At 41.0% G+C, this 26,601-nt stretch overlaps 1 protein-coding gene across 1 annotated transcript in view; it reads right to left on the bottom strand.

Annotated features, from left to right (window-relative positions):
• The window catches only part of LOC138510185 (contactin-associated protein-like 4), a 2,554,874-nt gene that overhangs the window by 1,130,797 nt on the left and 1,397,476 nt on the right, over window positions 1–26,601 (bottom strand). Inside the window, exon 9 of the mRNA XM_069625670.1 lies at window positions 18,930–19,079. Within this exon, the coding sequence (XP_069481771.1) occupies window positions 18,930–19,079 (150 nt within the window). The remainder of the gene's footprint in view (window positions 1–18,929; window positions 19,080–26,601) is intronic.

The following is a 26,601-nucleotide window of genomic DNA, read 5'->3' as shown; positions in this document are numbered from 1 at the left end:
GCAAGCCTCTGCCAATTGGCAGCCCCTTTATCAAAGCCCTTTACAATGTACAAATTGCAGGCCTCCGTTTTCTCCAATCAAGCCAGAGCCCTCTGGTTTCTCAACCCCTTTTTTCCCACCAGCTCATTGATCTTCTCCCCACATCGAGCCAGGCAAAGCACGCTGAGGTCGCCACCCACGCAGATTAAATTGGTTGTGTATCTTCTGTGTAATTCATCAATAAGATCATTGAAAGCCTGCAGAAACTCCGATGACTCAATCACCTTGGGGTTCCAATAGATGTTTATGATGACTAGCCAAATGGAGCTGCCCGGGGTAGACCCTCTTATTCTAATACATGTAGTCTGGATAAATCTGTTAGGGCACATAGAATCCACCACGCAAAAGCCCCTTCCATTTTTTTAACAATGCTAATAGTCCTGCAGAGTGCCTGCCTTTCCACCCTATTCGGGTGAGATTGATGTAAGAGCTATAACCGTTGTAAGCATGCGAGATAGACATCCATGTCTCTTGCAAGCAAAGGATGTCCATTTCTCCCAAGGTGATGGAATTATCCTTGGCCAAGTGGGAGAACCCTCGTGTGTTCCAAAAGCTGAAGTTCCATCAGTTAGCTCGCTGTTAATTCAAATGGCGAGCATTCCCTTTCCCTTTTTGATCTTTTATCCCTTCTAATTTCTCAATACTTTGTAGAGGAAAGATCCTCCGCTCTCCATGATGCCGACTTTCAAACATTATTTTGAGGGGTCCTTCTCATTAAAACGAGGGGCCATTAGATTCTTTAGCAATACACTCTTCATGGGTAAGGGAGGTATCTCTCTTGCCTGCTTGTAAGATAGCCTTTTTGTTTTCGCTGATCTGATTCTGGGCTGATTTTAAGAAGGATGCCCAGACTCAGTCAAACGTTCTTGTGTCGGTACCTCTGTCAAGTCGAAACCCCATGGAAGCAGTAGGTGAGCTTGCCTTAGAAGAGATGATTTTACTGCCCTTCAGTTTAAATGCAAGATCACATTGTTGTCTGTTTCTCATTGGCAACCTGGACTCTTGAGCGGAGGAAAAGAAAGTCGGCGGCATGATGGAACAGTTTCATTTTATTTGCTCAGTTTAAAATCAGTACATCTTTGAGGTGAAGCAGCCTGTCTAGTTTTAGTTTGAGAAGGAGCCTCTTGTTGTCTTGCATGTTTGGAGCTCTTGTTCCACGTTTTCCAAACTTTCAAAATGTGTCGGCTGGTCTTCTGACAGTTTTTCTGCCTTGGTATGAATCTGTTTCATCGGCTCTTCCTTTCTACCTTCTGTAGGGGCAAGGTGAAAAGGTCTTTAGAGGTTAATTGATCTCCTTCATTCTTCCAGTGTCTGAAAATGTGCTTCTGATTTATCTTTGTTTAAGCCTGCACAGAATAGTAAAGAACCACCTTCTCACAAGGAGACCATACTCTACAAGGGGGCCCAGGTTCCTCCTCATTCTTATCATCCTCGTGGACCATCCAGAGGGACAGGTTAAAATCTGCCTTGTCTTTGGAACGAGAATGATCTTCAATCAATGGAGGAAACACAGGCACTGTTTTGAGAGATTTGGGCTCCTCCTTGGACTTGGGCCGCCACCAACTTCTTCGAGATACTCCCTCTACTAATCCTGGTGTCATTCAAGAGAGGGGTATCAATATTCCTTAGGAAAACCTGGGAGGCATTATATCTCCTTGTGGACTTAGTAGCTGTTATAGTTTTTGGTTTGCCGACAAGTGATTACATTTTGGAAGTAGCTTAGAACTGTTTTTCGCTATTTCCTCCTCTGGAAAATAGGGAAGGAAACATGGACCCACACTTTTTGAGTAGCCAACATTTCCTTAGTAGCAGGTTTGGTCACGGCCACCTCCTTTCCCCAAATATTTTGAATCTCGCTAAGATTCGATGGTTCTTTCATCTCCTCATCTACGGCTGGGGCCTGTAGGATCAAGGATTCTTTAGCGCAAGCCACCAAGTCAATACCTTCTCCCCCTGGCGTAGATCGATAGTTTTGGTCCACTGTTTCTAAAATTCAACAGCTACCCTGGTTTGATCTTCATAGTTCTCAGCGTATAGCTAGGTAGAGTGGGCCTTGCTACATCTGAGATCAGACGTACCAGCTTGTCTTTTCTTTTCTTTTCTTTTCTTTACTTCTTAATTTCTACCCCACTCAAGTTCCTAATAACAAGTTGCACCCAGGGATCAACTAATTTGATCCTGCCTAGACCAAACACAGTTCAGTTTGCTAAAACAAATCTACAGGCCTTTAGAGGTAAATCAGGTCGTTAAACAACCTGAGTCTATATTTAGGGACCTAACATTCGGTGCCCTTACCTCTTGAATCATGATGTACAAATTCTAAATAATCTTTGGCATACAGTGCTAACTTTTGAATTACGATGTGCAAATGCTAAATAATCTTTGCCATACAGTGCCAACTTTTTGCTACCCTTTTCTCTTTTACATGTTTCACTTTGTTGCTGTACAATGAAAACTGTATCACACAAATGAGACTAACCCACCAAAACATGTGATTTTTAGATAACCATTATATAGGTTATGCTTTTGCTTTTTCTTTCTTTGTGATTTTGTTTTAATGTTTGATTTGAGATGTCTTATTCTTTTTTCAGACAAATACTCTGTGTACGAGTTAACAATACAGACAAAAAATAATTTGAACTAAATAAATATCTATATACAAATAGGGGATTTGTGCCTTATTTTGCCATAGAAGGGGATACAATTGTGTATTCATGACGATACTAGGTTTACTATTTGAAGCCTCAATTTGAAAATAACTTGAATAGAATTATTTAGACACCACAAAGCTAGTGTTTAGAAATGTACCTGTGGTTGGAGCACTCCTTTTGTTCTCTATTTGTACAACAGCCCTCTCAGCCTTCCACAGTAGGGGCTATCCCTTCCGTTACCAAGTACCAAGTCAATAGCAGTCTTCTCGATGGTCTCCTTGCCAGTGTACACCCTGTCCTCTCCCACTCCTACGCTCTGCTGTTCTGGTATGAGGGACTTCTTAGTGGTTGGTACAGTCATGGGTAGCAAATACAAAGGACCCATGGAAGCCCCTGAGCCTTTGCGCCTGAATATAGGCCTTTACTTGAAGTAATTCTAGGAGAGAATCCATAAAACATTTTGTCTCCTCTCTTTCTGATTTGAGGGCAATTGAGAGGTTTTGTTGGATTCTTTTGGAGCACTCCTCTTCTTTGTCAATTCTTGACTGCAGGGAAGTGATACAACTTTCCATTTAGATCAATTTAGAATTGATGAGGGCCAGTAAGGTTGAATGGTCCTTCAAATTTCCATTCAAGGAGTCATACAATTTCAAGAATGGCAACAAGGACGTTGTTATTGCTGCCAGCAGAGAAGGTTGTGGGTTGAATCCGGTGGAATTTAGAATAGACGTCGGGCCTTTCAAGGTTCTGGGTGAGAAAACAAAATCTTCCATTGAGGAAATGGAGGACAACATTTCATTAGGGTCTGCGGGCACCAAGTTATGCTGAGCAACTGAAAGAACCTTTGTCAGTGATTTAGGTTTGATGAAATCATCTTGCTGGTGTGTTTTTTCTAGAGAACCCACCTCGTCTTCAACCATAAGGGCCAGATCCGCCCTTTGGGCTAGGTTGTCGCGACAAGTGGTATTTGATTCTGCAGCCCGGACCTCATGGACAAGAGGTTCCTCCATTGGAAAGGGTGTTTGGACCTTAATCCAATGCTTAGTTCCTTTTTGGGACAGCTGAACTCCGTTGGAGCTGAAGGTTTGTTGGAGGGAGGAGCAAAGCACCCACAGGGCAAAGCCCCTCTGATGGCCAAGACTGTTGGTGTTTCCAGCTTGCTACGCAATTTGTTTCCACTAAGTTCTGGAGCCCCCATTACCTTGAGGATTTCTGCATCCGTCAGTTCCAAGGTGTTCTTCCGTCATGCAAACTGAATCTATTTGGGGTTCGAGAGACCCAACAAGGCCAGTCAGGCTCTTTTTGGCTATAGGTGCCATGCCCTTGTTGTTAGTAGAGGAATCAGACTTCCTTTTTAGGGCCAAGGTGAGATCGTTAAATTAATTTCCCTTTTTCAGGGCATTGGGCCAGGCACATACGTTGGCCAGAACAGCTGCGGATAAGGGCCTGGGAAGGCTCTCCTGCATGGCTGAGGACTTAGTTCTTATCAAATCAGCATTGGACACGTTAGCCCCCTTCTCACTCACCTAGTTTTTGTTTGTAGCCGGATCAGGGGGGGAAAAGTTCCATTCAAGCTCCACTGGCGGCAACTCCTCTGAACTCACTCCGGAACACCGGAACACTGGAACATTCTGCCACACTCTGCTCCACAAGGGTGGCCAGAGTATATATGCTGCTCCTCCCACTCTCTGTAGTCAACAGTGAAAAAACACTGTCAGAACCAAAATGCCACAGCAAGCGGCATTCTCACAGCGTTCACCACATTCACTGGAACACTCTGCCACACTCTGCTCCGCTCCGCTGGGTGGCCAGGGTACATACGCTGCTCATCCCACTCTCTCTAGTCAACAGTGAAGAAACACTGTCAGCACCAAAATGTCACAGCAAGCAGCATTCTCACAGTGTTCACCACGTTCGTTGGAACACTCTGCCACACTCCTCCAATATAGACTGAATACATTAAGTAGGTATGATAGGTCTCACGATCACCCCTGACATCTTGTTACCAACATTATAAATACAACCCCTTGTAGGGACTTTTCATCAAAATTAATTTCATATGTTATCATATCTGTTATGTCACCAATGACATTTGTGATGTCACCTTTTATGTCCTGGGTGTTAATCTTAGCAGTGCATGGTGGTGGCACGAGTTGTAGTTGCTTAGCTTATCATAACTGGTGAATTTCTGGCGTTTTTTGGTTTGACTTGCAACCATAAAGTGCATTAAAAAAAAATGTTCACTACATTTCATAGGTTTTTATTAGTGCAACTTAACCATAACATCCCTTTGACAAAAACAATTCTGTGAATTTCATAGGTTTTTATGAGTGAAAATGTTTCACGATGTTACATCACTGTATATAAATTATTAATAATTCCTCTCTTAACATATCAAAGAACTGTAAACCTCCTTTAAGAAACCTATTTTTCAATGCATACTGATGTTTGTTGTTATCAACAGTGCATGCTGGAGATGCAAGTCATGGTTGAATTGCCTAGGGAATGAGGATCAACCATGACAACAGCCCCACCAAACCACCCCCGTTATCCAATGTACCTACCCTCCATCTTAGTTCAGTGTCCACTAAACCCTCGTAATGTGACCAATGGCCGCTGCTCATGGCTTGCAGGCAGGGCCAGTCTCCACAATCTATGGGACATGGGCTTTGGCAATGCCGCATTCCCCAATACGCAAATCAGAGTAGAAATGTGTCCTTGTCAAGCGAGGGCCAGGCACATTGTCAGGCAGCAAAGTTATATCACACATTTTTGTGCTTACTTTTTGAGACTTTCAAAAAAGTATAACGCAGGACAGATTTGCGTAATCATGCTTTCAGGTCCTTGCTGACGCTCCTTGTGCATGTTTGCTTCATTCCTATCCAGCACTTTCCCATTTAAAACTGGGGCTTCTGCCATCCTGCATGCCCCAATAAGTAAATCAGAGCAGGCATTCAACCTTGCCGAGGGCCAGGCCCACTGTCCATGCACCAAAGTTATATCACTATTTTTTGTACTTACATTTTGACACTTTGGAAAAATAAAACACAAGACAGATTTGTAAATGCATGCTTTCAGGTCCTTGCTGATGCTCTGTGCGCAAGTTTGTTGTAATCCAGTCCAGCAATTCGGGCTGCAGCCGCAAGCAGAAATGTATTTCCCATTTAAACCTAGGGCTTTGGCCATGCCACATGCCCCAATAAGCAAATCAGAGTACACATTTCTCCTTACATCAACATTTTTTGTACCTACATTTTGACACTTTAGAAAAAATAAAAGCCAGCACCGATTTGCAAAACCATGCTTTGAGGTCCTTGTTGATGCTCCTCGCACATCTTTTCTGCAATCCTGTTGAGCACTCTGGGCTGCAGCCACAAGCTAAATTTATTTTCCCATTCAAACCTATCCCAATTTCGAAAAGCTTTACCTCATATCAGGTCCCTGGTGGACATGCCCACTTTAACCCCATTGCTGTTTCCTTGAGGTCATGGCCAGTAGCCAGATTTTTCTGCCCATGGCCACAGGCTATCCCTCAGTCACCTAAGGTATACATTATGACACTTTAAAAAAATAAAACACAGACACATTTGCAAAACCATGCTTTCGGGTCCTTGCAAATGCTCCTTGCACGAGTTTGCTGCAAATTCATCATTTATTTTTTATTTTTAAGTATACAGACATAAAATAGTCTTATAACGTATAACTTAGCCCTCACTTTACAAAATCCATTCAGACTTTGCACAAACATCCAAGGTGGGGTCTATAATATTTCTGAAAGCTTTTGAAATGGCAATAAATTTGAGAAATATGCATCGATGCCCCCGAGCATTTGAGATGTTCGTGGACAAAGAAGAACAGAAAACGACCCAATTTATGGCTATTTAGCCATATCCCATCCCATCCTCATCACCCCTACCATCCCACCATCCCCAGAGATAGTTGCATTTGTTTGACAAGTGCAATGTTGTGTTGTTTTGTATGTTTTTACTGTGTTGTCCACGGAAGTTTGCGAATCCAGCATGGCAGCCATTTTAAAGGTTTTGATGTACCTCACATTTTTAATTGACCAATCAGCGGGCATGTATTATGTTCACAAACGTCACGCTGCTCTCCGATAGGTCCAGGCACATCTGCCAGAATCTAAATCAAGAAATGAGTCCATGGAGCGGACCCAGATGTCACTATTTTCTTTTCCTACTTTTTGGTCATTTTTTTTAAAACTACCTGAAGGATTTAAACCAAATTTACAAAAGCATGCTTTTGCGACTGGCGCAAATTTGAATTTGAATACATCCATCGGTTTGGGATGTAGGAGCAAGAAAAAATGTTTTCCATTGCGTCTATGAGGATTTCCACACATTTTTGGGCCCCCTATAGCTTTGCCCCCCCGGAGGAAACTGCACCAAACTTCAAAAAAAAGAAATCATTCTGAGTGAGTCATATACTTTTTTTGCAAAGTTTTGTGAGGATTCGTCAGGTGAGGCAAAGTTATAAACCGCACAAAAAGTGCTCTTTCTGTGAGTTGAGCAACATAAGCATAACTACAGGGCCGCTACTGCATGTCCTGTGATTAAAGGGAAATGTGTGGATCGGTGTGTGTCTGTTCAAAATATTCAGCATACTTCCCAACATGCTACAAACCTGAAATTTGTCATGTGGCTAGGTTGCATGGTGTAGACAATGAAAAGTATAAAATACACATTTTCCTTTTTTTTTTTAAACGGTCTGCAATGCTTGGATTTGTTTGTGTGTCTGATCGAAATGTTCAGCATACCAGCATGCTACAGACCTGACATTTGGGATCTGGGTAGGTTCCATGGTATAGATAATGGACAAATTATACAATGTTTTTCTAATTTTGTTCTTTTTAAGCATTTCTTTAAGCATTTTTTAAGTGGTCTGCTCTGCTTGGATATGCGTGTGTGTGTGCCTGTTCGAAATGTTCAGCATACTCCCAACAAGCTACGACCATGGAATTTGGCGTGCGGGTAGGCTCCATGGCGTAGACAATGTAAAAAGTATAAAATTTATGTTTATGTTTTCCAGTTCTCTTTTGTTTTGAAGGGTTTTTTTCCAACCGTTATGCAGTGCTTGGTTTTATGTGTGTGTCTGTTTGAAAAGTTCAGCATACTTCCCAACATGCTGCAAACCTGAACTTTGGCATGTGGGTAGGTTGCATTGTGTGGACAATGTACAAAGTAAAAGAAATACATGTTTCAAATTAGTTTTTTAGCAGTTTATTTTTAAGCGTTCTGCAATGCTTGGATATGTGTGTCTTTTCTTAAATTTTCAGCATATTTACCAACATGCTACAAATCTGTAATTTGGCGTGTGGGTAGGATCTATGGTGTAAACAATGTAAAATGTATACAAAATAAATATACCTTTGTCTAATTTATTACATTTTGGGGGCGGGGGGATTTGTGGATATATGTGTGTGCCTGTTCAAAATGTTCAGCACACTTCCCAATTTGCTACACACATGTAATTTGGCATGTGGGTAGGCCCTATTGTGTAGCCAATTTAAGAAGTGTAAAATATGATTTTTTTCCAATTTTGTTTGATTTTTAAAGATTGCTTGAAAGCAGTCTGCAATGCTTGGGTATGTATGTGTAATAAAGGCCCTGTAATAAAAGGGACATGTGTGGATGTCTGTGTGTCAGCATACTTCCCAAAATACTACAACCCTGAAATTGGGCATGTGGGTAGGTTCCATGGTGTAGACAATGTCAAATGTATAAAATATATATATAAACATATATATATATATATATATATATATATATATATATATATATATATATATATATATATATATATATATATATATATAAAACATACTTTTGTGGCATTTGTTTTGTTTATTAACATTTACTGTTTGTGTCATATAATATAATCTGATAATCTGATATATAATGTAATACAATACAACCTATTTGTCCTCTTTGAAAAATGTGTTTTTCACTTTGGCTTGAATGACGCAAAAAACTTTATGGGGGCAGCAATTGGTTTCCTTGGCACATTAAAAGATATCATTTTTTTCACCAAGTTTATTCTATACTTCAAAGTTAAATGGTAATTATGGAAGAAGGAAAGCACATGCATAGTAGAACTATGAAAAGAACCAGGTGAGATATATAAACCAGGTGAGATATATATATATAAGGACGGATAGTAATGTTGATATAGTGCCCACGTTTCTGGGCACTAGTGTGGGGTGCATTTAAATGTCCCTTCAATATGAATGGCAGGCATGTAAACCGTGCAGAAAAAACGGCCTTGATTTTTCTTCTTCTTTTCACATGGATGGCAGGTATTTAAACACTGCAACAAACCGCCTGGCTTTTGCTTTTGTTTCATGTAAAGTTAAAGTGCCATGTGAAAAGGGGCCTACCTATCATTATCAATGGATAAGCAGCAGTTTGATTTACCAAAAGAAGGAGCAATCAAAGAATCCTGTAACATGGAAAAAAAGATTTTTCAACATTGAAAGTAAAAATGGCCTGCACATGGGTTTATAAATAAAAACGTCCTTAAAAAGCCAAAATGGGGAAAATATCACTGCTCACAGAAAAATGTCAGGAAAGTAAAACATGATGTGTGGGCTGACTAAAACAATGTACATTGTGTTTCACCCACCAAACTCCAGTGGCATGTGGAGAGACACTGTAGTCTTCATGAAAAACCTGTTCTGGCTTGAGGCAAAACTTCAAAAAGGAAAGCCCCACTTCAGCTGGATGTCACATCTCACATCTAATAACCTGCAGCATAACTTGGTCCTGCGAAAGGTGTCACAATTCTGTATCCTCCAGACCTACTGACTAGGGAAGCAAGGACTTCAAGAGAAAGCCACCCTTGGCTGGAGCATGACTAAAAGGTGTGCATCCATGTTGCACCCACTTCAAAGAGACTCGTGAAAACCTCTGGTCACAGGCAGACCCAAGGGGACAGATGGCAGTGGGGGTGAAGTATCCCTCCCCTTTGCTGCAGCAACCATACTGTGGATTGATTTAATTTTTACACCATTTTTCATGTAATTTCCAGGCGTTTTAGGGGGTATAAAATGCATGACCTGTGACCTTGGGAACTGGAATAGCCAATTAGACTAGGTATCTGGCTGATCTGAACATGTTACAAATGTGAGAGTTGGTGAAACGGTGGAAAATGAAATTAGGAATATGCTTGATAACTTACATATTCATAACTGTTATACATTGTTTGAAAATGACAGAACTGTGACACATGGCCATGCTACATCATGCAGATTTTGTGGACGGCTTAACTAATTGCCCATGATCTGCTAAAACAGAAAATATGTTTAGTATGGCAGTTGCTAGTACAATTATGAAGTTGTGTTACATGACTAGTTTTTGTTAAAAAGTTGAAAGGAGAGCAAAGGATGATGACAAATGGAAAAAGACAGATGTTGCTCCAAACCCCTAAACCATTCTGACTGGGGGCGGAGAAAGGGTAACTGTCCAATCCTAGCAGCAGCGATTATTGCAGGGTACTTTCCCTTGATTGTAAAATTGGTGATGTAATTTCTGCTATATAAGGGGGACTGCACTAGGACTGGGAGAGACACAAAAACTGGGGGAGACAGAAAAAGGTGAAAGACAGGATGACAGACAAGAAGGCTGCTGAAAGTTACCATCTGACAGCTGTCATCTTTGAGAGTGGAGTGATCAGACCCCTGCCATACCTTTCCAGAGTGTTCTGAGATGCAACTGGCTTTTCTGAACCTTAAACAAAGGCTTTCTATGTAAGAAGCAATAACCCCAGCCCTAAATTGCATAAGTCCTTCATTCTTGTAGCTTTGCATCCAATATTTCCCTATTGAAAATTCCTCATTGAAAAGCCCAATTTCCAGTGCATTTCAGTCATATCCCCATTGAAGAATCTTTTTTTTGCCTGTGTTTTTAAGTCATCTCCTCATAGAAGAGTCTCTTGTATGCCTGTTTATGTTAGCATATCCCCACTGAAAAACCTCCCAGTTTGTGTAAATTCTTAGTATTTCTGTAAGTAAATCAATTAATTCCCCCATTGAATTTCATGGGATGGGGATTGGTAGAGTTCAAAACCAGCAATCTTTTTCCCAGTGTTTTTGTTAATTGTTATAGTTATGAACTGTTGCACCAAAATAATGAATCCCATTGTGATCTGAGAAACAAATTTGTTCTTGTGTTTAAATTGGGCACTGCTAAACGAATTTCCATTTGCCACTGTATTTTCCCTTTGAATTTGCTATCTTCCAGAAACAATTTTCCTATTGTAAGCTTCCCCATTTCCCCGAGCTGCCTGTTATTGTAAGCATCAGTGAAAATGAATTCCCATTTGCATTTTTCCTTTGCATTGCCCAAATGTTGAATCTATCCCCTAAAAAACAATGTTCCTACTCTATTTCTATTTTCCCATGTGTGCTGATTAGTATTCCCTAAACCTCTGCGGGTCTCCTAAGTGTAAAAAGTATGCATTTTCTTCTATTCTGTCCCCTAGCAGTTGTGAAAAATAATTAAAAAAATATTCTTACATTGGTGCTCCAAAAACAGATTTTACCCTGCTTTGCTGGCTCTGTATATTGTTTCTGTGGGCCCCACACCAAAACCGATTTGTCCCCTGTATTTCTACTCCCTGCCACTGCCTTCCGTTCAAAGGAATCAAGTTCAATTGATGTTTGGAGGTTGAGTGTTACAGGGGGGGTGCTTAACCTTCATGCAATCATTTTCAGTTGAATTGTTTTTGTCTTTGTCATTAAAAAAGGAAGTGGTATCACAGTATATCTTAACCTGGTTGCCTTCTAGAAGTATTTGTATTTGTGTTGCCACAACATTGGTGGCTGTTGTCATTTTTTGATTTTCATTTGACATTTAATAATAAATTAATACATATCTTATTGATACAGACTGGCCTGGTTCCTAGCCCATTGTGACCCGGGGTGTTTGTGGAGGTCGGTTGCAATAGGGTATGGCTTTTAATACACACATTAACAAGAGGCAGGTGAGTAGTATAACTTACAGTACAGAAATAGCATTGGTATTTTCAAGTCTAGATGACACTTAGTTATGGATATCATCAGTCCTCACTACAATTAACACTGCACACGCCTGAGTGAAATTCAGACCATGTAGCCTGAAGGTAAATGGCACTTTACAATCAAATGCACCAATTCTCAAAAGGTTTTACAAACTTAGGTTTTCCAAGTAAGCAGGGAATAAAAAAACATACATTTGGTGTGCCTACTAATTATTAAAAGGTACATGTAACATGTGTTGGCAGGATCAATGCAAAAACGAAGAGGTGATGGCTGGAAGGTTTAGAATGAATCTTAACCACTTGAATTGCTCTGGGCAACCCTCCAGATCACAGTTCTTTCACCAGACAAGCCATTACAGAAGGGGAAAGACCATATGCAAATCAGGCTTGGCCTCACCCCAAAAGGGGAAGTTGAGCCCGAACTGCTAGGTCACATCCCTACTGCACAAGACCACAAGCATCCCCAAACATGTTTTGGTCTTTTTGAGCCTCATCAGTGAGGAGTAGCCTGGGTCTCTAGACCCAGCAGGCATCGGACCCACGTCTGGGCATACCCGTCCCAATCGGGGTGACAAAGCAAAAACAAAGAGGTGATGGCTGGAAGGTTTAGAATGGATCTTAACCACTGCCATTGCTCTGGGAAACCCTCCAGACCGCCAGTGGTTAAGATTCATTCTAAACCTTCCAGCCATCAACTCATTTGTTTTGTTATTGTCACCCCGAGTGGGCCGGGTATGCCCAGACGTGGGTCCCGTGCCGGCTGGGCCTAAAGACCCAAGCTACTGAAAATTGAAATTGAGTACTGAGCATGTTTATGTTAGCATCGGACCATCTGCTGTGATTTCCAGCAACATGTAGGATGGTGCCAATAACATGCCATGGTGGGAGAGGTTTATTTATCACCGCATCCCGCATTATAGAGAGTGCTAAGTTGTTGCAGAAATGGTTAAGTACATTACAGAGTTCCGTACTTGTTCAAAGTGATTGCTGTTTAAAAAAATAATAATAATCCAAGGTGTATTTTTTGTTGTTATTGCACCATTTAAATTTACCTGGAATATCCCCCTCCTCTGTCCATTGACAATTGCCAAATTCCAATCACCCAACCATTGTGACAACCTCTTGTCCCTTTTATTACATTGTATCATTTTTGGTATGTCAAAGGGAGTTTGGCATACAAAGAATCTCTTGATCACTTTCTGTTTCAACAGAGCAAATTCATATAGCATTAAAATCCCCACCTATCAATAGCAAAAATGATGGGAATTGGTAACTCATTAAGTATTTCTCTAACAGGGTCGTAATAAGGCACCAGGGTGCACTGTAAAGATCAACAATTCTCAGTACTCTGGTCCACTGAATGTTACTTAGACTCCAAAGACTTTGTCATAGGGTGGTGGGGTGTGGGGTGCTCTTCAGTTCTTCCACAATAACTATTTCTTACAACCAAAATACACACACTTGAATGACTTTTGTTGGGGACAATGTGGTCAAATCCCACCCTCCTCACCATTCCCACTGTGTCTAAACCACACATAAGCTAAGGGGGGAGAGGCCCCACCCCCTACGGTACCTAATCGCATGATGTAACATAGAAATGTACCTTTAACACCTGACCCACAACCAACTAATGAACGCCATTTTGCATCAGAGCAGACACCATCTTTTAACTAGGCCCAGAAAATCATCCCTTTGCAAAATCCAGCTCTCCCCATCAACAACACCTCACTCAGCACAGAGAGCCCAAACCCCACCACTTCCCTGCCTTGAATGCTCCGTGCAAAGTTTGTTCCCACGGAAGTCCAATCATTTATTGTTGCAATTATCCTGCATCACTTCCCCAGATCATGCTCACTGCAGAACGTGTGATCATAGCCATCCGTTAACACAAGTGTCCTTCCATCTCCACTAAACTGCCCGTGCCCTTTCCACCCCCTCCCGATAGACCAATTCCCACCAGTCCTTGACCCCTCACCCTCCTTCATGCTGAGACCCAAGGCCACCACATGTTGGCCATTCCAGAAGACTTACCACAGGCCTAATCCTAAAACCGCAGTATATCCGCTTAACAGCAACACATGCCTACCTATATCAGGAGAATTCAAACAAAGCCACTGGCAGGTCAACCCACTAGAGTGGGCTCCTGGGTGCTGGGATAAAGATATCAAAGGGGACCTCGAGTGAAAAGGTTGGAATGCCAATATATTAGCTCATTGGACCTAACCACCCCTACTCAAGCAAAGTTTTATGTGGGTCATTATTTTTGTATTATCAGTTTCTGTTGTTTAGTTTAGTCAGATAATTATACTGTGCACCCGACCTGACATTCCGACAGCAGAGATGAGTCCAGCTGACCCACGTGTGCCAGGAGCGACTTGAAGCAACGCCCAATTAACATCCTGCCTCCTTTATAGCATCAACTGTGCCATCGTCTTCCCCCCAATTAGATGCTAGATCTTGTGCCGTATATGCTACGTCATCACTGAAGCTGTGTGTCCTTGTAATGTGCTGCCCGTGTTTAGTTTGGCAGAGCGCTCTCAGGCAGCAGAGTTCTTTGCTTGCTAATTCTATTCTATATAAAATGTGTTCACCTTTGCAACTTATCTCCTGGTCTCATTCCTCAGCGGGGTGTGTCCATTATTTTGGTCTATTGGATATTACATGCTTTAAAGAGGGCAGCCTTAACTTTTCACATCCTTCTTTGCTAGAATGACAATGGAAGACAATCCTTCTATCACAAGATCCTTAAATAACCAAGTTCCATGTATGAGGAGTATATCCTGCTCCTTTAAAATATCCATAAAGGAACTTTCTAATATATAATTATTAAAGCCCTTTAAAGGCTCTTCAATACTTTTTCTCAATTATTAGGGATTGTTCATTGTGTTCGCCTGATATGCTGATGATAACCAATACCAAATCTCATAACTGCTACTCTCCTCTCTATGTTCATCAACAGTTATATATTTGGAAGTTCCCTTTGCACTAAAAGGTCAGCAGAGGTGTTTCCTAAGATACGCTCTATACCTTACCAATGTCTTTGCGGTTGAACGTCATACCCCATTCTTAACATCTTCATGTTCAAGTTCAATTTTTACAAACATCTTTGAAATGAAATGAACTACTACTCTTTCTTTACTAAGCAAATCACAAAATTCAACCAGTTCAAACTCATTACTTATAAAATCAAAATTTGCTAAAACAGTATATTTTAAAATTATTCAAAGACATATCTGATGATTTCACAAAAAAGAGATCTTCAATTTCCATAGATTTGAATTGTGTGCATGATAAGACGTTATTCATATCCTTATATTCACCATCCAAAGATTAATTTGCCGTTTTCATTATTATGTACACCCTTGTACAAAAAGAGGTATGTGCTGTTGCTAGGTCAGCGTGATCAAACTCATCCATGCAGATTTTGCAGACTGTGGTCAGGTTGCTTAAGGGAACATCTGATGCCCAAATGTCCTCAAATCATCTGCTTGTATTCAAATTCAATGTCGTCCCTTTTATTCTCTTGAGGTGCCCTGTGTTTGCTTGCAGAATAAACGGACCCTTAGTTTTTATAATAAAGAAGAGAAACCGCTTTTGAAATTGAGTTACAGTGTGAATGTATTCTACGCTCCTTCTTTCCTCTAAATCTTTTGTACACTGTTTTCACTTTCTTATTTTGGGGTAATTCTCCAGTGGTGGGTGATTGCAAAATACAGACACAGCTCCATCCTAAGCATGAAACATAATACCTTCATTATGAGGAAATAATTGCAACAGAAAATTAATTATGGGATAATTTAACAAGAGATTTGGTTGACTAGTCTAATAAAGAGTTTTCACTTAGCTTGCTAAAAAGCCATTATTCAAAACCTTAAATTTGCGTGATATTTTATCATTTCGATTTACCATGTGGTTTGATGCTTTGTACACCAGTTTTGCTGAACAGAATACCAATTGAGGTCTGGAAATATGACTATTTAGCAAGTATTCTAGAGGGTATTAAACTAACAATGGCATGAAAGGAGATGTAGTCGGCTACCAGTCATTTGGTCGAAAACCAAATGGTCGAATTACCATTTGATCGATGTAAAATGGTCGGAAAAAAAAGGTTGAATTTTTATTTTTATTTTTTTTTTATTTTATGGGGGGGGTTCCTCCCCTAACCCCTCTTTTTCTTTATTAAAAAATATTATTTTTTAAGCAACCAAACTAAAAAATATATAAATAAATAAATAAATAAATAAATAAATAAATAAATTCTACCTTTTTTTTCGACCATTTTGATTCAATCAAATGGTCATTCGACCATTTATTTTCGACCAAATGACCGGACACCGTTGTAGTCCACTAACAAATTCAAAACTGCGGAACCAGAAAACTGTGCTCAACCTTTATCTCCCATTGTTGACACTACTATGTGTTCCTAACCAAATCACTATACTTTCCTTTGCCTTATTTCCGGTATTCAATACATTTTTGATTACACAGAAGTAGTAATGTTAAAAATGTAACACATTAAATGCCTCACTAATGCATTGTTAAATAGACTACAGATTTGGACTATATATAGTAATGATAACTTTCAGAGAGCAAACCACAGGCTCGATCATGTCATAGCTCACTCCTGGCAACACTACATGTGAGTCATAGTCTATTCACAGTAAAACAAACAAGCATATGCTAGACTTGAATTTCAGTATGATGTGATAGCTTAACGTGGTATAGTTATTGTGCTCATTGCATTAGTGTCGGCCCTTCTCATTATGTGTGTCCCATTCATTCTCTATCAGCATTAAAAGGTTTATATATTATAAACAGGTACAGTAATGCCTGTTGTGCTATTTCCATTTCTGAGGGCTGATGGCATGACCATGCCATATGTTTCTTTACTTTAGTGCCAAGACCTCTGCAAGTGATGCATGTCATCTTGGGAGAGGCATTGCCACTGGATGCTCCTCGTGAGTGGACATGTGTTCAGGGACCAGATCAACACAAAGACAAGAAAACAACTCAAAGATATGCTGCACTTGTCCTGCATTCAAACAGAAAACATCATCTTAATCATGTCTACCCATTATACAATAAACATAGATTTAGGTTTGCTACCATATCTGCTGGCTCTGAAATTGTTTTCTGTCAAACAGCAAAGTAAATAATTTATGTTGGCTTGTGCCATTTACGAAATAATAAACTCTCCATACAAACATTAATCAGACACATTAAAACAAATGATATTTCAATTGTTGTATCTTAAAATGTGCTGAAAGCACCTTACGAAGTCCTGCACGTAAAAAGTGTACATTTTCTTTCCAAATGTTTAAACAAAGCAGAGAAATATACACATAACTCAGTTACAAAATGTATATCAAGAAAAGACAGAACACAAAACTTTGCAGCCGAGACTGACATAATATTATTACAAATAAAATGCCTTCTCAGCCACTTCCTTCTTAGAGCTAATACTTTTTTGCAAATAAGCAACACATTAGGTAGATACTCTATTGCACCGCTGCCGCAGATACATTACCTAGTCTTAAATTGCCATGACGTCTGTCCCTTTAAGGGCAAGACATGTAATCTTTTCATAGCTAGAATATGTCTTTGAGTCGGTGAGCAAATAGAGCTCTCTGAGACAATATCTGTGTGAGTACAACGTGCCATCATTAAATGTCTCAGTGAGAGGAGGTTTATCATTGTATCTAGCTTTCTTGCTTTCATTTTTAGATGTCGCTGAGTGATCAAGCCCCCCAAGAAATTCTTAATATCCACTTTCTGCATAATGTGGAGCATTTCTTGTACCAGGGATGCAAGTCACAAAAAGAATGTCTGGGTAATTCTTCCATTACTTTCCCAATGTTCAGGTTTTCCAAGGAGATAGAATGTAATTTCCTGAAGTATTCCAAGAATCTTATTTTGGCCCATTCCCCTATACATGAGGCCCCCACTTCTAGGGTTAGGGCAGCACCGTGGTCACTCAGGCCCAGGTCCAATAGCTTTCTCAGGTATATATGTAAAACAAAATCCAGGAACACACTGTTCACACTCCCCCAGAACTCACTACTATACAAAACAGATGAATGTATATTTACTTAAAGAACCTTAAATAATTTATCAAGGTGAAAACCACCATGCTTATGGTGAGATTGCATCAGGCCACCAAGGCCTGAGTGTAACAAGTTTTTAAGTGACTACAGGTGTGCAGACGATGTGAATTCAATTGAGAGTAGCACCCTTTAGTAGCAATTAGAATCACCTACTTTATCATTAACATTGTTTATAGAGCAGGTAGATTTATTTTTACTGTAACAGTAGGACAATGTACCTTAAATCCAGGACACCAGGGTTGCAAACTTGGCATTCTCACATCACTAAAATTGTGTGATTCTGGCCAACATACTTTATCTGTTGATTTGGCTTAGTCCATCTAGTTGCCCCAAATGGAAGTCAATAAAAAAATAATGTGTGTAAAAAGAGAACAACTGTAAAGAACTACGAACGGTGAGCCATTATTTTATGAATAAATTATGTTAGTGACGGCTCACCTTCTAGTGCTGAACAAATTGAACTATGAGCAAATTTTCCCATTTGTTTGTGAACTCACTTTCGTAGAAAGTGATCTGCAATCAAAACATACCAGGTAATACATTTTCATAGCTAAGGGCTCCAAACTCAGAGTAGACAGGAGGATTTGGATCTATGACATCACAACGCTTAAATATTGAATAATTAGGAAGCACAAGCACTTTGTAGGGAACAGGCCTTTTGTACTTCACTTGTGATGCCACATGTTTTTTATTCCCATTAAAACACTGGTAACATCCCTGTGCAAAGATGATGATGATGATGATGATGATGATGATGATGATGATGATGATGATGATGATGATGATGATGATGATGTTGTTATGGTTAGGGAGATCAACATTCTCACATTAATTTTAAATTTGCCACCAGATTGGATGGCATGGAGATCATGTTTCTGCAATGTTACCTTTTTGCCACGAATGTGTCATGTGTTAGGCTGTCTAGGCCCAGTCATGTAGCGGAGATGGGGGAAACTGCAACTACCAGAATCCAAGGTGCTAAAGAAACGAGTCTGGGCTAAATATAGTGATTCTGCTATCACTGAGCCAGTTTGCAACTCAAAATTCAACTTGTTTCACAACAAAGAAATTACACTTTAAACAACCCCACATATAGCCTCACCTCCAAAGTAGTAACTATCTCCCGTATAAACTTGAAATGGCAGATATATGTGGCCAGCTGTGTCTCCATCATTGTTTACTGTTATGAGCATTCGATTCCTTTTGGTTGCCAAGGTAACAGAATGCCATAGTCCATTATTTATCCCAACACCTGAAAGAAAAGAAATACGTTTTGTTAATTGCGATCCATTTAATCAGGTATTATGGATCATATTTTAACACCCTCCTTTCATGAAACACAAAAGATCCCAACACCTAAAACAAAATAGTTGTCTCAAATGTATGATTTGTGCGTTTGTGCTGACAATATTGCAATAGTATAACCAATTATATAAGAGTTGGTGATAAAATGTTAATTTAGAGTTAATTCTCAACATGCTATTGTGCATATTAAAATAGAACTAGTTAAGAGGGAAATACTGATGTTTAAAACCAGAGAATATTCATATTAACCACATTAAACATACATCACTATGACAGTATTCACCCCTCTCTAGAGAACTTAGATTCCGTGGGACAAACTACTTAATGGAAGCACCTTCATCACACTTTGTCACTTTATCTATTATTGTATTTCTTCACTTCTTTATTTAATTAGGAGAGCTGACATTGATGCATCACCTTAGACTGACCAGCTCCAGGGGAGCTAATGGATCTGCTGTAAAATATCCTAAAAACGTACGGTGTCTGAAGTGACAACAATTATTGTCCCGGCAGCCCCCTCTAAAGCCGTGCTAAGGAGTAATGATACTTTCATAACAGTATCTGGTAAGGACCTATCCACTATCAAAGGCAGGAAGACTTAGAAGAGCAAACAAGGTAGGATTGAGAAAGACAGGCTGGTCGTGCCCTTATAAACCTGTTGGACAGTGAGCACCAGCAAAGAATTTGCAATGAGAAATAATTATAAAAATCTGATTAAGCGCCATCTGACATTTTCTATAGCACATAATTGAAGTAACATCCTGCTTGCAGGAGACAAGCAGAACACTGTTAAATTGTGGCTAATAGTAAACACATGTGTAACCTGCTGTGCCACAACTGAAGCCACAGCTTTATCAACAAATATATGTAAAGAATATTTTAACTGGGCCTATGACAGTGGGTTGACAGAGAGCACAGCATTGTCAGCTCTCTAGAGCTTTTACCCTTTTACTGTGAAGGAGAGAGAACAGGCAATTACCATTAAAACAGCAGGCATTTGCAGGGACCCCAGTTCCAACCTTGTGCTTAAAGATCTCTTAAAAATCCAGTTGAGTGTGTGGGTTCTGCTTATGTGCAGGGTTCTGAAATGCATTACAAGGCACTTGAATGGCTGCTTTCTGTTGTGCAGAACGAGGAATACTGTCCATTTTAAAGAGAGGGGACAAAGAAAGACTTTCTTTTCGTTGTCTATATCCCTGCATGACTCTTCGTGAAATATTAGGAAAGGTACTTTTTAAATCCCTGAGATTGTGAACAGAAGAACATGTGCTGAAATGCTTGGTTCAAGCATGGTTTGCACATTGAAAAGGGACATATGGTCTTTATTCTTTTATTGTTGATTCTTGTAATATATCTGAACATCAAAAAAGGGGACGAGGGGGTGGCTGTGTTCATTGATCCTAGCTCTCAAGTAGGCATTTTTATCTTCCAATCAATACTCTGCTAAAGGTTTGAAGGAACATGATTGGATTGGACCATGCACACTGAGCCATACAATCTCATCATATAAGTAGCAGAACCATCATGAGGTACAGCAGATGGGAAGGAACCACAGACACCTATCCTGTGTGTACGGGAGTATGACAGGAATGCTTGATGGCCTCCAACCTGTTTGATCTGTACATTGATGGAATAGAAGAGGCAATCATGAAAGGGGGCGTTGATTGTTCAACTCTGGAAGTACGCATGCCTGTTCTTCTCTGTACAGACAATGCCATTTTAGTTTTCATAATGTGTGTGGGAGGAAAGGTCTTTATGGCCCCCCTCCCCTCCATTCTCACCAGCATTCAGACTATGACTCTTCCAGCAGCCACCAATGCACTTTTGGCCAGGGATGCAGGATGACTGCAGGCCGACACATGTGGCTGCAATGCTTATCTTTGAGGATGGTACCAGTCTCCATTTTGTGACACACTCAGACTCCATTTTTGAACATAACTACTTAGGCCTCACTGGCACAAGCGGCCCGCAGGCCTGCAGCTCTCCCATCCTGATCGTGCACAGTGAGCAAGGTCCTTCCCTCACCCTCCTCCCCTCGGTGGCCCTGCTGCAGGCCTGTTCTCATGGGAGACTAGGCGCAAACATGTTACATGACAAACACTGTATCATTCACCTTCTGTAGTCCCTTACTGACCTGCAAATGACCAGGCCACAGCCGGGGTTTGAAAAAAAAGAAGCTGTCTCCATAAAACTTGTCCTGTCCCCTCAACATATGCTGTGGATAACCCCCCAACCCTGTTCCCCGTTTGAAGTGCCAGACACGTATGCCAAGCCTGTATGCCACCGTTTCACCCATGCAGAAAATCCCTCTGAAGGAACTATGAATTCACTTCTGTTGTTGTATACCACAAGATTGATTGCAAATAATGAAACAATGAATGGTATGTTTAAGCTCCTCGCCCTTGATTGAATAGTATTGGTTGCTGTAGACTACACGAGGCAATTTTTAATACCAATGTATACTCAATGATTTTCGGAATGTGTATAACTTTCTGCATGACCTATCAGCATCACCATATGCATGACCATTTTATGGTATGTGGTACAGTGTATATAGAGCAGTTTTCTCAATCGTATATATAATTGCTGAAAATTGAATCCTGTAACCCATGTAATAAGTGGTGCATTGTACACCATATTATTGTATTTACACACAAACTAACCTGTTCCTACCTCGTTCATATGCTGTGTGTGTGTGTGTGTGTCCCTGCCTAAGTAAACAAGGCACGGACAGCAAGAATACAGAGCCTCTTCTCCCATCTCCAGCAGCACCGCATGTCAGCCCCCACCTGCCTCCCCTCTAGCCAGGCAGCAAAGCAAAACCTTGGTTCTACCAGCGATGTGATGCTGTGATTGTAACCCCTCACCTCCCCTCGGAGCCAGCACTAGGTATTCACCCTCATGGGCCCCCACACCCCTCTCATCCCAACGCCTCTCTGATGTATATCATGTGCCCTCTGACTGGAAAGCAGTCCAGTTCACCACAACCCTGACTGACCATGGTGGCCATATATTTACTCTTATACTAACATACTATAGAGGTGTCCATCTGCTAGATCTAATGAAGAGAAAGTGACAAATGTATCCCTGGAATGTGCCCCCTGATAAGCCACCTGAACCCATGCGGCAGCCCACCTAGTGTATAGTATATCCTGTGATGATGAAATACTCACAGTTAGAGTTATGCATTATTTTTCTTGTGATGTTAGAATAACAAGTTGCTTTTACAGGGCATCAAGAATTACTATTGACACTAAATGAGTATGTGTGGCCATAAGGGCAATTAGTACCCGGCACGCGCGGCGCAATGGGAATACAGAGTGGTGATTGGCTCATTTGCGAGCCATACCACACGGCATTCCCTTTTACGCCGTTCGTGCGGCTACTCTGTTCCAGAGAGGGGCGTGGCAGCCCCTCAGGCAATGAGGAGGCTCGAAATGGGGCAATCCTGCTCCGAGCCTCGCCATGGCTGGAGGCTTCCCTCGTCCCCCGCCGGAGACTCAGGTAATACATTTTTTCCCCCCTTTCCTCCTCCCTCCTCCCACCCCACTTACCTTCTATCTCGCAGTCTCCGGCGGGGGACAATAGAAACCTCCAGCCGTGTGGAGACTCAGAGCGAGGCCACCCCATTCGCTATGCTCAGGCCTGTAACTACAGCCCCGGGGGCATTACCTGGGGCGGTATTGGCCCGCAGTCTTGTGCTTATTGCCACAATGTTAGAATAGTCACAAATATATCAATCAACCATCATCTGACTGGAGCGCCACCATGATGAGTCCGGCTGACCTGCTCGCATCATCATGACCCATCAAGGAGCCTCACTAATCCCAAAGCTTTGCACCTATGCATCTATAGGTGCCCTTCTCCATTTCCCAATCTCATTGATTCATGTATCCCTTAGCTCCCACGTCATAGGTGACTTGGTTTTCTAGCAAAATGTGAATGTTTGCTGATGTCTGGCAGAGTGCTCTCGGAGTTTGCAGAGTTCTCTGCTTGCCCTATATTGGTTTGGATAAACTTTTACTTTTTGACTTCACCCGCACTTGGTCTTGGTCTCATTCCCATCTGGGGTGTGTCGAGCATTGACTCTCACTGGGGAGTTTTGAATGCCTTTTTGGGGGACGGCCACTTTAAAAATGGCTATAGGACTGAGATGGTAACTTAAGAGATTTTGCAAAGAGCACAATTTAGCAATAAATGAGGATAGTTTCAAGTTGATGAAATTGTAAAAGTGTGCAACTCACACCATATTTTGTATGATAAGTAATAAGGTTTGTTGACTGCCTGGGTTGTATTTTCTCCACTTGCAGTTGGAGTAGATGATCTAGGCTATGGATGTAATGTCAGATGGCTGGGGGGGAGGGGTTCTTGCATCCTACAAAGTTTTTTGATGTCTCAGTTATTAATGGAGCCCATGTGTCTAGGTATCTGGACTTTCCATCGAAAATCTATTAATCAAATACATATCCATCCAAATGTATTAATTGAATTGCTTTTCCATCGAAAAGCATATTCATTGAATTAATTTCGATGGATAATTTCGATTGATAATTAGGGTTAGGGTTAGGGTTATATTTAGGCTTAGGGTTGGGTTTTGGTTAGGGTTAGGGTTAGATTAAGGGTTAGATTAAGGGTTTCATTAAGGGTTACATCAAGGGTGATATTTAGGGTTAGATTTATGGTTATCTTAAGGGTTAGATTAAGGGTTAGATTAAGGGTTAGATTAGGGTTAGGGTAAGGGTTAGGGTTAGGGTTGGGTTAGGGTTAGGGCTAGGATTCGTTTTAGGGTTAGGGTTAGGGCTAGGGTTAGATTAAGGGTTAGGGTTGGATTTGGGGTTAGATTTAGGGTTAGATTAAGGGTTACATTAAGGGTTACATTAAGGGTTAGATGTAGGGTTATGGTTTGGTTAGATTTGGGTTAGGGTTAAGGGGGGTACCCTTAGTGGTTGAGGGGGGTTGGGGAACACCCCCCCAATAAACAATAAGCACTAAAATGTTGCATGAAGCTGCCCAGTGCCAAAATACTTAAAAGATTTCAGGACTGGACAGCTCCATGTAATGTTTTAATGTGCAAAATAAATGCATACAATTGTTATCTTTAACATTTAAAAGTACATATCCATCGAAATGTGTCCATTCCTATTTTCAATGGCCAAGTTTCGATGGATATGTACTTTTAATTCAAAAGATAGAATTTCGATGCATTTACTTTCGTTGTATTTTTTTCGATGGATTGTAATTTCAATGTATCATTTTCGATGCAAAGACCATAAACCACGTGTTTTAATGCTACGGCATTGTTGGGCTCTTTCTATGGTGCAGGAATCTGATGACTGTCTCTGTCAACCAGGATGGCCCAGGTTGAGAATTGTTTTTTAGGACACCGATTGCCACTCCCAAAAGCATGTCACATTTTTTACATTGACAGCACGGCTGGCAGTGGAGGACATTTTGGATAAACTCATGATGGCACTGCACCTTCATTATTATAGAATGGGCCTCATTATGACCCTGGTGGTAGGGGGTTAATGCGCTGGTAGTGCTGCCGGCTCCGTGAACCCCCTACCGCCTCATTACGAGGTCTGCTCGTGGGACCCGCTAAGGACACCTACCAGACATCTTTAGCAGGTCCCGCGAGTAGTCCAGAATGCTAACAATGGGCCCGTCATGAACGGGCCCATTGTTAGCATGCTCCCCATTCCAATTGAGTCCTATGGGGGCTCAAATGGGAATGGGGATGGACCGGGTCAGGGTTCCTTGAATGGGGAAATCCCAGCCCTCCAAGGTCAGAATGACTCAGTATTTCCCCATTCAGGGAACCCAGACCCAGATTTGGGGCTAGCCATGCCCTTACTCGTAATGAGGCCAATGTATCTAACTCTGATGGATGCCCATATATGACAGTCCACCAGATGTTCTTGCCTTCATTGAGTGAGAATAGTCTTAGATTGGTAGCAGCAAAGACATTTTTTTTGGTGCACCAATTCTGACTTTTTACACCAAAAACATCACACATATAAGAGCATCAAAAATGTCCTTAAATGTGCAAAACTCAATAGCCAAAGATTGGAAAAAAAAGAGTACAATACACCAAACCATATATACGATAATTGAGCATAAATAACATTCCGATAAAATGCATCTGACAATTCACAAACAGTTACCTATTTTCTATAACTTGCCCACCTTGTTCCAGCCTGATAAAGGCCAATAAAATAAAGACATAATGTAAACATTTGGTCTGGGGGAGCTTTGGAATCATAACCAAAGCAAATCTGCAAAAGTCACATTGAGGGTCATTACAAGTTTGCCGGTCCGGGAACTACGGTACCAGTAAGCATGCCGGTACCGTAGTTCCCGGCCAGCAAACTACGAGGTCTGCCATTACGGCCGTCAGGTCTGTCCTGGTGGCCGTACCGGCACCCGCGAGCAGAGCATGTCGGGTGCACCGGAACCATTCCCAATGCCCTATGGGGCTCATGGGAATGGGGAGTAATGCATTCCGGCCCCCGCAAATGGGCAATTACCGGGTCCAGCTGGGCCGTAATGACCCGGTAATTGCCCATTTGCGGGTGATGGAATAAATTGCAAGATTGACGCCAGTCTGATGGTTTTACCGGCAAGGCTACCACCAAACTTGTAATGAGGCCCACTGAGAGTTAAGGATGCATTGTGAGATAAGGTTGCTGCATACTATGCAATTGGTCAGCTTTGAGTCAAGTTTCCCAAGTATACTTTTACAGAAAAGATGGGTTGTAGCTTGAGACCGGATCACTGTTGAACTGTGCAGAGGGGAAAGCATACTCAGTTGCTTCAGAACCACAATATAAAAATATCTGTATTCAATCAATTTAGGCATTGATCTCAAGGACTTTGTTTGAAACCCAGGTTATTAATAGTTTATGAGCGCTGGCTCGCTATGCAAACAAGTGACGGTTCACATTTTACCAATTACAGCGTTGTACTATTCGACTACCTGCATTGAAAACTGAGGCGTCTACCGGCATGCATGAAATCCATAAGTTTCCCTGTCTTTTATACTTAACTTGTGGTTGTGGAAGCTTTTGGTTACTAAGAGGATTGGAGGTACACAGCAGTCAGCAGCATTTTCTCTGTTTCTTTGCTGATTCAGTTTCAATAATTCACACTTTGTGCAGCATAAGCATTAATATATATGCTATCCCCCTGCTTGGAACAATACATTATGTCTGACAAGCCTTGGTGTGGTTTGTGAAATATACTCTAAGGAGAACAATCATTAATTGAACTTGTTTGATCTGTGTTGCAGATTGGGATATTATCCTACCATAGATCTCTTAAGTATTTTCAATTGAGTGCTGATTTTCAGCCCCTGAACAGAAACATACCATGTTTTGTGTTTATGCAGACAACAGAGTGTGTTTCTATACTGACTGCGTTCATTTTTACACACTGTTAAATTTTGGAATGTGTTTATTATTCATTTATTT

Source organism: Ambystoma mexicanum, chromosome 6p (genome assembly GCF_040938575.1).
Source record: "Ambystoma mexicanum isolate Mex_15411 chromosome 6p, UKY_AmexF1_1, whole genome shotgun sequence".
Lineage (NCBI taxonomy): Eukaryota > Metazoa > Chordata > Amphibia > Caudata > Ambystomatidae > Ambystoma > Ambystoma mexicanum.
The sequence above is the reverse complement of the archived record's forward strand: the minus strand, read 5'-3'. Positions and strand labels throughout refer to the sequence as shown.